Source organism: Coturnix japonica, chromosome 20 (genome assembly GCF_001577835.2).
Source record: "Coturnix japonica isolate 7356 chromosome 20, Coturnix japonica 2.1, whole genome shotgun sequence".
In the NCBI taxonomy this organism is placed as follows: Eukaryota; Metazoa; Chordata; class Aves; order Galliformes; family Phasianidae; genus Coturnix; species Coturnix japonica.
In genome coordinates this window covers 303,783-316,243 of record NC_029535.1, presented here as the reverse complement: position 1 = coordinate 316,243, position 12,461 = coordinate 303,783, and the positions used below count along the sequence as shown (strand labels likewise).

The 12,461-nt window shown below is 52.1% G+C and overlaps 1 protein-coding gene across 6 annotated transcripts in view; it reads right to left on the bottom strand.

Moving 5' to 3' along the window:
• DLGAP4 (DLG associated protein 4) overlaps positions 1–12,461 on the bottom strand; it is a 146,404-nt gene that overhangs the window by 55,719 nt on the left and 78,224 nt on the right. For 4 of the 6 annotated variants that reach the window (XM_015881237.2, XM_015881236.2, XM_015881241.2 and 1 more), the window contains exons 3-5: positions 10,024–10,116; positions 2,902–3,942; positions 1,362–1,532 (exon numbers count right to left, since the gene is read on the bottom strand). In XM_015881237.2, coding sequence (XP_015736723.1) covers positions 1,362–1,532; positions 2,902–3,852 — 1,122 coding nt within the window. In that variant the 5' untranslated portion in view covers positions 3,853–3,942; positions 10,024–10,116. Of the gene's footprint in view, positions 1–1,361; positions 1,533–2,232; positions 2,287–2,901; positions 3,943–10,023; positions 10,117–12,461 lie in introns of all 6 variants that reach the window. The other 2 variants (XM_015881239.2, XM_015881240.2) reach the window with 2 other exon arrangements.

The following is a 12,461-nucleotide window of genomic DNA, read 5'->3' as shown; positions in this document are numbered from 1 at the left end:
TATGCGGCCAAGAAAAAAATTCCACCTCCTAGGTGAGAGCTGTGCTTTTTCTATAGCTTTGGGGTAGAGAGACCTACAGAGCAAGCAGTATTCCCATTCACATATAAGCCAGCTCAGACATGCAGCCCCACCCCGGGACATGAGGACATGCACCCAATGTGAGCGCACCCACCGAGGTCCCGCAGAGCTGGGTGCAGTGTGCAGGGATGCACTAGCCGTGCAGCCAGGCTGCAGTGCAAGAAGGAGCTTGCTGAGGGCACAGTGCTGCTCCCTCTGGAGCTGGTCCTCGTGGTGTCCTGAGGGCTACGTGTAGTATCAGACACATCCCCAAGAAGGAAAGCTGGAACCCAGGCCACCTGTGTCCTACCTGGCCTTTGAGGACGAGTGCTCTGTGGACAACCTGGCTGGGCTTCCTTCCCTCTGGGAAGTGTCATGGAGGTGGCTGGCACTCAGTGGGCTGCTCACCCTGACTTGCCAATTCATGTTTGGGGCCACTGGGGAACTGGGGAAGCTTTGGTGGGGTTTGGGAGTCAAACCTGGATGGAGCTCCAGGCTAACAGTGCTGGTGATGTGGCCCTGTCCCCTGGGAGCACTGAAGAGGCAGAGGCTGTGCTGCTGGTGCTGTCACCATGGCTCCCTTTCCACAGCTGAGAACAGCCATGATACAGCCATCTCTGCTTATTCTGGGAGACAATTATGAAAGAGAAATATCCAAGGCCTGGGCATGGCTGCAGCATCCCTGAGTGCCCCCTGGCTGCACTGAGGGACACAGAGGTGCCTGGGCAGCATGGATCCTCCCATTGCTCAGAAGTGAGCTGTCTGCAGTGGGAGCACTGCCTCCATTTGGAGGATCTGGGGGATCTGTTTTTCCTCATCCCACTTCTCATGTCCTTAGGTGAAAAGGGCATTTCTGCAGCAGAAGGGCTGACTGCCCTGCACTCCCCACATGTGGGCTCTGCAAGCAGATAGAAGCATCTGGTTCCTCACCACTGCAGGAATGGGAGCTGGCAGGGACCTGTCCTCTTCCAGGGGAACATTTCCTACACGCTGTCCACCAAATGCTGGAGGTGACTCCTCCACATCTGTCTTAGATCCCTTCCCAGGTCAAGAACTGGTTGCAACTGCCATCAGTGACCCCGAGGCTGCAGTCCTTTGCCCTGCCTGCTGGGTACAGCGTTGGCCACGATCTGTCAGGTTTTGGGGGTACACGGTGTTCATCTCCTGGACTTGGTGCCTGGTGTGGTGACTCTGTGTCCTGCCCAGCCTTGTGACAGGGGCTGCTGGCCCCATCTGATGGTTCCAGGAGGGTCAGGGAGGGGAGGGAGCTGGGCAAAAGCTTCCCCTCAAAACAAGATCCCTACCTGGCCGCTGCCTGCGTCGGTCGGCCCGGGGCTGAGGGGCTGGTCCCAGCTCCGTGGGGGCTCGCTCGGTGGCAGCGGGGCGGCACCCGTGTCCTCCCAGCCAAGCGGTGGGGCTGCCCAGCTGCTGGCCGGGCTCACGCCACCCAGCTGTGCCCACAGCCCTCCGTCAGGCTGTCAAGAAATGGAGGCTCATTACATGGGTGGGGAACAAACCAGCAGGACCTGTCATACTGGGCCTGGCACCACTGAGGGAGCAAGCACTGCACGGTGGCTTTGGGGTCTTGGCTCCTGGGGTCTCCTGTGCCGGGCCTGCTACCACAAACAGGGGGGATCTGCAGCTCTTAATGCTCCAAATGGAAAGAAGGAAAAGAAAAAGAAAAAGAAACCAGGCCAAGGACATGTCTCTGATGACATTTCTGGTACTGCAAGTCCCTCCATAATTTGATTTGCAGCAATGAACAGCCAGATATGAGCAACAGTTTGTGCTTCAATAATTCACGGCTCTTTACAGCTTGTAAGCCCGCTGGCTGCAGCCAGGAGAGCCGATGACACCTTTGCATTAGGAAAGAATGTTGGATTTACATCAAGTAACCCACCGGATCATCCCACCCCCTGCTTTCCCCATCCAGGCCTGGCTTATTTGTCTTCATTCTTCTCTCCTGGGCACAGCCAGGTTTATGTTGTTCAGGTGCAGCTTTATAAACCCCCAGTGCCGTGGCGCTCCCCATGATGGGCATTCAAGCCTGCGGCCCGCAGCATTAGCCATGCAGGCCCTGCCATGCAAGCCAGGAGGCTGGCACTGCTCTCCTCGCCGTGCAGCCCCACGGGGAGCAGCAGTGGGAGCCAAGCCCCGCTGAGCTGCAGGTCCTACCAGCACTCCAGAGAAGCTCTGCGGAGCGGGGCTGACAGGGCGCGCTGGCACATCCTTGCAACACATGGATATAAGGGGTTAACATCAGTTATTACTGGCATCCTTTGGGTTGTGTGATGGTGGCAGTGTTCGGCCATAGGCCGGGAGCCATCCTGCTCTGGTGGGACACAGCCAGCTGCCTGGGCACCCAGCAGAAGCAGTGCCTGATTGTTGGGTTTGCCCTGGCCACAGTGGCTGCAGGGTCTGAGCGGGCAGTGGGATGTGTTTGGTGTGTGGGGATCCAGCAAACTTTGGTCACAGCAGCAGGAGCTGTGGCTGCGGTGGAGTGGGGAGCAGGGGGCTGGAGGTTGCCCTTGTCATGGGCACCACATCTCCTGCTGGCACTGCGGTGGCCCAGCACGGGGCCTGGGGAAGCTTGGAGCAGCCTGACCCCATCAGTGCTGACCCCATCAGTGCTGCGTCTCTGCAGGTCTGTCCCTGAGCACAGCTGGGGCCTGGGGGAATTTACACTTGCGTCCCCCCAGCCCGATCTTGGCAATGTGACTTTGGGTGGCTGCTGTAGCATCTGCTGCTGTTTGATTAAGGCCCACCGGGCAATAGGGTGCCCACACAGAGGCTGCTTTCTTGTTTTCCTGCATGAAGCAAACCGTAACCCCTCGCTGCACCCACCTGCAGGTAGTGGTAGGCCAAGTCTTGATGGCAGGACTTGGATTTCAGCAAGGCTTTGTCGATTGTGGCTGAGGCCTTCTGGCACACTTCCCGAGCATGGCTAAGTGTCAGCGTGGACCAGGAGCCCCTCTTAATGTAGTTGGAGTCATTGTTAATGGGGATATTGGTGCAAGGGGTGACCTTGAGGTCATTATTGCTCTTGGAGGATTTCAGCATGTGCTCGCTGATGGTGTTGTAAGCATGCATGAAGTACTTGGGCTGGCTGTGGTCCGGCTGCCGGCCCAGTGTCATGAGGCCCATCGGGTTGCGGTAGCTGCAGGTGTCACTGTCTAAGTTGTCATCTGAGCTCCACCAGCCTGATATGTTGGATCTGGTCCTGCGCTTGGGCTCAGAAGTCTTTGCTCGATCTTTGCTCTTGCTCCTTCGGTTCTGCTTGGGGTCATCAGCCCCTTTTTTACCGTTCACGTTGCCTTTGGTGGGGCCCTCCAGAGACTGGGACTTGGCAAATAGTTTCTGGACGGAGTGGACAAGGTGCCGGATCCGTCCAGGGCTTTCACTCCGGTGTTTTGCATCGCTCCTCTGAAACTGGAGGGTGCTGAAGCCGTCTCTGTGGATGGGCAACTGTTTCTCAAACTGGTCAAGGAGGTTTGCAGGCAGGCGGTTGATTTTGGTGGCTTGGGCATGGCTTGGAAAAGGGTTCTCATCTGGGACCTCGAAGTGGGAGTTGTAATGGATGCGGGGGAAAGTGCTGCTGTTGGAGATCTGGTTGTTGAGTGGAAGGAGACAGTCACCGTGGAGGGTGTTCTGGGCTGGGAATCGGGGGTCCATGGTGAAGGAGTCAGTGGGGCTAAGGAGATATGGATTCCTGTCCTGGGGAGCATAAAGAGAGTCTTGAGGGGAGTCCAGGTTATCGGAGAGGTGACGGCTTCTGTTATCTCCTAAGCCCTTCATGGTCCCAGTGTTTTCTAGAGCATTGCTCAGAAATGCTGCGGCAGAGCCTTTGTGTGAGTGCCAGCCTTGCTCCCCTGCACTTCTCTGCACCTGGAGAAAGAGGAGAAATGCTCAGAGTGTGCCAAAGAGCTATTTGGGCAGCCCACTCCTTACTGTGGCTACCTTGTAAAAGCTGTCCCAGCTCTAAAAGCAAATGTCCCCAGGTCAAGGGATGGAAGAGAGAAACAGGACATGAGAGGGATCGTACAGCAGGAGGGGAGGAGAAGAGATGTGAGAACCGAGGGTTGGAGATAACAGGGCACAGAAGTAGAGGATATGTTTATTTTAATGGAGTCCCTTCCTCAGCCAGCATAACAAATGACATCAGGGTTACTGCCAGCAAATCACCGCTCCTGTCCCATTTGTTCAGGGGGCTGAAGCAAAACCTGCTGTCAGATACTACACATGGGCCTTGCCCAAGCCATGGGAAGCGAGGTGCTGAACGTCCAGTCCTGCTGCATTATGTTTAGTGTTTCTGTGGTTACTGGATCTCTGAAGGGAGCTGGCAGCCCTGCTCTATGTTGCTTGCAGCTGCACTAATGCAATATGATGTCTAACGTCTCCTCTCTGACAAGCACTGAGGTTTATGGCATGTTTTACCCTGGAGGAAAATGTTTCAGTAGCTCGGATGAGAGCAGAGGTGTTTTTAAGCACTCAGAGACTGACCTGAGAAGCTGCTTGCTGCTCAGTTGATCTTTTCTGCCCTGCTGCATTGCTCCTGATGGAGCTGTGCTGTCCTGGCTGGCTGTCTCTTGCTATGGTGTCCCTCTGTCACCATGGCCTACGCAGCAGGCACAAGCATCTGTGCGGGCTGGTGGAGGGGAGAGTCTCTGAGATTTGGCTGTAACTAATCTGCATAGCAGAAGGGAGCACCAAGGTGTACTGATCTCATCCTGCTTGTCTCTGATTGACTCCTGTCTGTGCAGGGCTATACAGGGGGATAAGACTAAGTCTTCTGGGGTAGCATAAGGAAAATCAATGATTACATTTTCCCTACTTAAAACCTCACAGAAATCACAGAGTGTATAAGCTAATTTTTGTTTCCTTTGATCTTTTAGTTTAGTTTCTTATTTTCAACTGAGTGTAGTTTGAAGACAACTAGAAAAAACTGAAGCATTACTGCAGGTGTGAAAATCCTGAGGGCTCTAGACACACTGCCCAAGCTGCAGAAAGCAAAGGGAAGAACTTCAAGGAGGAAGACCTGCCTGCTGTAGGTGAAGATCAAGTTTGAGACCATCTAAAGAACCTGAAGGTGCACAAGTCCATGGGACCCAACAAGATCCATCCACAGGTTCTGAGGGAACTGACAGATGAACTATCCATCATATCTGAAAGGTCATGGAAGTCTTGTGAAGTTCCAACTGATCAGAAAAGGGGAAACATAACCTCCATTTTCTAGAAGGAAAGCAATGGCAAAGCTCATGGAGCAGATCCTTCTGAAGACACTACTGAGGCACATGGAAAATAAAGAGAAGGTGATTGGTGGTAACCAGCATGGCTTCATCAAAGGCAAGTCATGCCTGACAAACTTGGTGGCCTTTTATGGTGGAGTTACAGTGTCAGTGGGATAGAGTAACTGATGTCATCTACCTGGACTTGTGCAAAGTGTGTGACACTGTCCCTCATGACATTCTGGTTGCTAAATGGGAGAAAAATGGATCTGATGAATGGAACACTTGCTGGATAAGGAACTGGATGGAAAGGAGAGGAGAAGAGAGGAGAGGAGAGGAGAGGAGAGGAGAGGAGAGGAGAGGAGAGGAGAGGATGAGGGAGAGGAGAGGAGAGGGAGAGGAGAGGAGAGGAGAGGAGAGGAGAGGAGAGGAGAGGAGAGAGGAAGGTAAAGGGGAAGGGGAAGGGGAAGGAAAGGATAAAGCCAGTCTGATTCTGTCCTGCTTGCCTTGGGCATCCCTTCACCTGATTGCCGGCTGCTCAGTGGGGCACAGCTTCCACTCTGGGCATGCATGGGTCTGGTGGAGTGGTCATGGTTCCCCATCTCACATCCCCTGTGAGCTGATTTCCCTTTAAGATGGATTAAAGCATTTTCCTTGCATTTCAATTACTCTCTGCAACTCTTGGCACTTCACTGAGACGCGATGAAGGGGAAGCAAAAGCTCAACAAGCCTCTCCCTTACCTTTTTATTTTTATTTTAAGTTTGGAAGGATGATAAAGCTGGAAATAAAATCTCCCAAATCCACGACCCTGCAGCTCACAGACTGAGCAAGGGTAGTCTGCCAGGACAGCTGCCTGGTCCCTGCTATGTCCCCCCACACGCCCAGCAGAATCTGACAGGGGAAGGCCCTACTTATGAGACACTCGTAACAGCTGCAAGGAGAGGATGCATCCCTGAGCCCAGGGGAAGCAGCGTGACCCATTACCTTCCTTCCCCTCAGCCTGTGCTTACTCTGTGTTCCCCTTCCCTTTCCAACTAATTTTGCTGATGCTCAGAGGTCTCTGATGTGCAGAAGCTGACTTGACATGTCTTATGGCAGCCTTGTGTGTCCCGAAGGGTTCTCCTTTGTCTCGGTCATGATTTGCAACAGCAGCACTGGAGTCACTGTCTGCATCCCATCTGCAGCTCCCAAGACTGAATAGTAGATGAGACTTCAAATAAGGCAGATGAGAGCCTTGCCTGAAGAAGCTTCCTGCTCAGCAGGGAGTCCTCTCCTCTCCTGGTAGAGCAATGCCAACTGCTCCCTCCTGTAGGGCTGAGCTCCTCTGCTGTGCTGGGAGATGGGGCTATGCTGGGGGCTGATTGATGGGGCTGGTGAGAGATGGTTTGCTGTGCTCCAGGGAGACTGAATCACATCTTCACTGTGAGCTGAAAAGCCTCTGCTGTTGTAAGAGATCCTTCACTGAGTGCAAATATTTGCTTGCCAGTCTCTTTTTAACAGCAAAGAGATTAGGCTGGCCTGGCCTGAGCTCCGGACAGAGCAGGGGATAAACAGAAGGGAGTGGATGGAGGAGCTGATTGCAGCGTGTATCCCAGTCATGCACACTTTTCCTATCTATCTGTCCTGCCCTCACTCCCACATGCCTGCCCAGATTCTGGCTGCTCACCCACCCAGCAGCCAGGCAGTGCTTGCTGAATTACTGTGACGTGAGTCCTTGCAATTATGGTTTGTAACTCCTAGCAGAAAGTGAGAGAGAAAATGTCAAAATGTCACCCCAGGAAGAAGCCCAAAGAGCTTCCCTGGAGATATCTGTCTATCTTTGCAACCCTGTAACACCTCTGAAGTTACTTCTATCCAGCCAGGATGCCTCTGGTGGCAGCTCCAGCCTGTGATGTCTTGTCTTGCCTGCCCTCCTCATGGAGCAGACACCTCCCTGCCCCTCATCCCTGGAGAATAACTCCATGTCCTTCTGGAGATGCCCCCCCAGACTGTGTGCTGTGTCTTCAAAAGGATGGCTGTCCAGTGGACACAGATTCATTTCCATCTCCCCATAGAAATTACTCCCTTGTTTCCCTGACGTGGAGAGGGCAGCAGAAGGTACTTGTTCTGACCACTGAAGACTCCATGTTACTTGCCTGTTCTGAACAGGCTCGAGCTCCGTGCATGAAACACCAAAGTCTGAGAGGCTCCTGTGCTCTCTGAGGGGACAGAGCACTCACCTCATACCAGCCATGTTAGGAACCACTGCTCTGACCAGCTGGGACTCTGTGATGTAATGGACTTTGGAAAACCAGCTGTTCCTTCCCTCCATGCCTCCACATGGTGGGAATTACAGCGGCAGAGCTTTCCAGACTTGTTCCCTGTGGAAACACCAAAGCCGTGCTCCCACCCCGCATGGCAGCCCTGGAGCCTTCATCCTTACTGAAGAGCAGAAGGAAGCCGCTGTGGTGGGTGGCTCCTGGGACCGCCTGGCTCTGCCACATTAACCAGTCACATCCTGACTTAAAACACAGTGTGCCACAAAATAAAAGCACCAGACATCCAACAACCAGACCTTGGCCCAGGTGGTGCCCACAAGCAGCTAGACACTAGGCTTCTTGGCTGGCATGTGGTGAAAACCACAGGCTTGTTTGGGTCAGGGACTTCTTCCATCATAACCTTTGAGGAAAGCTTAGCTTTTGAAGCAGGGCTGGTCATGAAGGATTACTCAGGCACAAGTCCTGCCCATGAACCAACCCCTGGTGGGCTGCAGGCACCTCAGAACCTCCTTGTGATGCCCTCTACCAATCAGCCCTGCCAGGGCCCCACACACCGTCATCTCCCACGTAAACTTCAGCTCAGCCATTCTAGCTGGCTGTGAACGCAGGGGTGGCTTTTATATATAGAAACCTGGCAGCGTGCTAATAGCTGGCTAGATAAGGAAGAAGTGATTTGCAACCTGCACAAGAAAAACGACTCCCCTCACCCTGCCTCAAGAAGCTTAAAAAATTGTATAGTGTGGTGTAGGTGACGTAGGTCTGCCTACACGGCTGATTTCAAATGTTCCCCGAATTAGCAGGAACACTTCATGTGGCATTCAGCGAGGGGGGCTGCTGGCCTCCAGGGCGTTGCATTAATGATGAGTCAAAGAGTTCAGAATCTAATCGCAGGGGATAAAAATAGCCGACTTCTACTCAGAACGATTAATTGCACAACAGACCTTCCTCCAGCCTCCTGCCTCTTGTTCCTCCCCAGGAGCTTCCCCTGGTGCCATGGGCTGAGCAGTGCTGTTTGCTGCAGGCCACCATGAAGGGCCAATGCCATGGCAGGGGCTTGGGGGCTGTGGTCTCCTTGCTCTCTTGGGTGTCAGTGCTGGGGCTGGCAGTGGATGCCCACTGTGGTGATGGGGAGCGGTAGAGTCTGGTTAAAGCCTTCCCAGAACAAGAAAGAACTTTTTCCTTGTATTCTACACAAACTTTGGTTGTTGTTTTACATCAGGAATTTTAGAACCTGTTTGATTGCCCCTAAATAAACATTTCTTAAAGTTTTCCAGATCTGCTCTGAAGAAGGAAATACAAAACATTAAGGAAGTCAAATGAGACAAACAAAGGGAAGGTGAGAAAGGGAGAGTTTTCAGGAAGAAAGCTGATGAAGGGGAGTGGGAGGACCAGGGAAGTGAGCAAAGGGCACTGTGGTTTGAAACCTCACTGTAGGTCTGTGCTCCCTTCCTCAGCTCTCTGTGCATGTGCTGGTTGTTGGTGGTGTGTGCTCCAATATGTCTGAAAGAGCAGCTAATAAGACAGCTTGGATAAAAATATCATTTCTTCTGTTCAGTCCTGCCGAAGTGGCCAGGTGGAGTGTGTCTGCATTTCCAAAGCCTTCCATGGAGCAGGCAGAGCACTCCACATGCCTGCCTTCCATCTAATAGTGTGTGCTGTGTCTCCCAGGGATGGATATTATCCATGACTGAAGTGAACATTTGTGGCACAGCACATGGCAGCCCACTCTGCATGGCTGTCCGTGTCACCATCCCACTGCAATCTACTGTCTACATCCTCCTGCCTCACTGTGCTGCCAAAGCCAGCAGCAGCCTGGCGATGGTGCAAGGAGGTGAGTGTGAGGTAGGGATGGCTGGCAGGACAAGGACAGGCTTCTTGCCCTAGATTATTTATGACATGGCAGTTATGGGGCGTGCTGTGTGGCGACTGCTGCTGCTGTGCCATCAGATCTCTGCAGCTGACAGAGATGTTGCTTTGTACCAGGGTAGGTGTTCCTGCTGCCTTCATGCCTGAAAGGAGCTAGTCAGGACCCCAGCTGCATTCCAGATGCAGGATGGAGGTGCTCTCTGACAGTGGCTCTGCTTTGTGCCTGAGACAAAGCGACTCATGGTGCATGAGGGCCTGTGGGGCAGGTGGGGAAAAGTCAGCAGCTCCCTCTGCCATTCTTTCTGGAGAACAGACCGAAACTTGTCTGCAGCCTCCTGCATGCTCAGAGCTGTGGGAACACTTCCTTTGTCTCAAACTAGGTCAGTGCAGAGGCGTGATGTTACTATAGCAATTGGTATTAGATTTCATAACTTTATTTAGTGATGGGTGTGATGAAGGATTCACTATGAGATGCAGGGAGGGTTGTCATTCAAATGCCCTCGGCAGCTCTCCTGCCTTGGCTTTCCCCTGCCACCACCCCTCCAACCACACGCACACAGCTGTCCCACCTGGCAGAGATGAAGAGCCCCAGAGGCTGCCCCCGGCCGTGCCGTACCTCTCACAGCTTGCTGGGTTTCAGGACTAGGCCAGATTCAGCATCCTGCGCACTGCGTTTCTCTCTGGCTCCAGAGCTGCCCCTCATGAAGACCTGCCAGGCAAAGAGAAAAGGGAAAATGTCCTCAGGTCACAAAGCACCACGGACTCTCCCTGCTGAATGTCCCAGCACAAAACCTGGTTATGTAAAGTCACCGCAACTCTGACTGACACCCGGGTTGTCAGCATTAATTCCTAGCAAAGGCACAAGGGAAGTACTAGAAGGCATCTTGCTAGGGAGGCAAAGGGATACCTGTATGGGAAGTGTGGAGGTGTGTTTCCTGTCCCTCAGCATCACAAACGACTGAAAGGATGGACTAGAAATCAGCTGGGTGGGGAGGAGACTATGCAAAATGCCTGGGCTCCCTGCCTGGAGGCACAGAGCTGGGGACAGCCCCTTTGTGGGGCTTTTCCTTCCCCACTCCTTTGTCTTAAAACAATCCTTCAAGGACCCCCCTTGCTGCCCACAGCTCTGCCTTTGTTTCTTAGCCAATCCAGAACCTCATTCGTTCCAGGACAGCAGAGATGGTTCTGCAACCCTCCTTGCCGCAGCCTTTGTTCTCCTCACTTTGCTCAGCATCCTATGAGAACACAACCTGGAAAGGAGGGAAGGACAGATGTGGGGATGAACACCTCCTCTGTGACAGCTGCTGCCTCTGATGCATTTAGCCATACAACTTCTAAAATCAGCATCTTATTCTCACCTATTGATGCCCATTACACTTGTGCTCAAGCAGATCACACTATTTCTTTCCCATCTGATCACTAGATGCTACTGTATTGCAGCTAAAAAGTTGTGGTTCCTTCCTTATGGTCATTCACCATCAGCTACATGGCAACTGGCTGAAAAGTAAACACTCCCTGTAAGAAAAGTAAATAAATAAAGGGAAAAATAACACTGCTTCTTAGTGTTCTCTAAAATCTATGTATCACAACACAGGTTGCATTGTTTTATCAGTGAGAGTAAAGGTTATTTGGGTCTTACATCAGTTAATTTCCAAAATGTGTGAGTGTGATTTCTGTTCTGCACTGAGAAGGTGCAGGTACAGTGCTGGGGCAGCTTGGGGCATTCAGCCTTTCCCTGCTGAGCACCAAGGGGCAGGAATAGCATGGGAACCCATAGCAAAGAGACAACCTTCCTGTGCTGGCATTTCTTCTCATTCCGAACTGGAGTGCTCCTAACACAGGAAGCACTTGAGTCACAAAAGACTGGATTCAATGGAAAGACAGAGTGCAGGTAGAAAGATAAGAATATTTGGTATTCCAGAAGCATTTGGAAACTCCTAGTGGATATCTCAACAGAGAAAAATCAGAATACAACCCTCCTAATCTGGTACAAATCCTCTCCCACTTCCCACCAGTTCCGTACCACCTGAGCCCACAAAAATGCGGAGGAAATTGTTATCAGAAAGTCAGTCATCCTGGGAGAGCCAAGGACACAGCTGTTACTTGTCATGCCCATCCCCAGAGGTCACCAGTCTTCTACACCAAAGCACCAGTTCTGACTTTTTAGCTGCTAATGGGTACTCAGCTGAGAAACCCAGAGACAGAAGTTCTATCCAGGAGCCTCAGGCGGATGCTTCTACCCAACCAAGGAGACCTTTGTTGTAGGTGCTCTTGAAGACAAGGCACAGTTCCATATCCAAAGCTCACACAATCACGAGATGTGAATGAGGTTGCAAGTTGCTGCCAACTGGCCACTGTTCCTAGTACTAAATATAATGCTGTGTGCGTGCAATAAAACTAGGTGTGACAGGTCTGCATACTTCAGGTGGCCACGCAGCAGTAATTGCATTGACACTACCTTCTTCACAGCTCTCCCCTCACAAGTAATTTCCAGTTACTGGTGAGTCGGGTTAGGTTGGAGACAGTAATCTAGACATACAGAGCCTGCAGTGGCCATCAGAACAGCCAGTATCTGTGGCTGGTGCCACCCACATCCATTCACAGCATCAGCATCCATGTGACCAGGATCCACCAGCAGTTATTGCTCTCCAGCCATCAGTATTGTTACAAAGGGTGGCACTGTATGTCACTAGAGCCACCATTGTCCATCATTAAAGTCACCAGCATATGATAGCAATATTATCATCATCCCTTGCTGCACAAGTAGGCACCACTGCTGCCCAGCACCCTGTAACACTGCCTAGTTGTGCTGCAAGTATCTGTTCTCAGGACTACCATCCCCTTTGTGTCTGTCACCAGCACTCTCAGTTTCCCAGCGTACTTGTAGGGATGGTGGTGACCCTGGGACCCATTGGTACATAGTAGCTGTAATGGGCAGGAAGAGCAGAGCCCATGCACCTTGCAGCTTTCTCAGAACAAAAGGTGAAAATGGTGGAAGTAGAATTTTGTTTTTCCTCTTTCTTTCTTTCTTTCTTTCTTTCTTTCTTTCTTTCT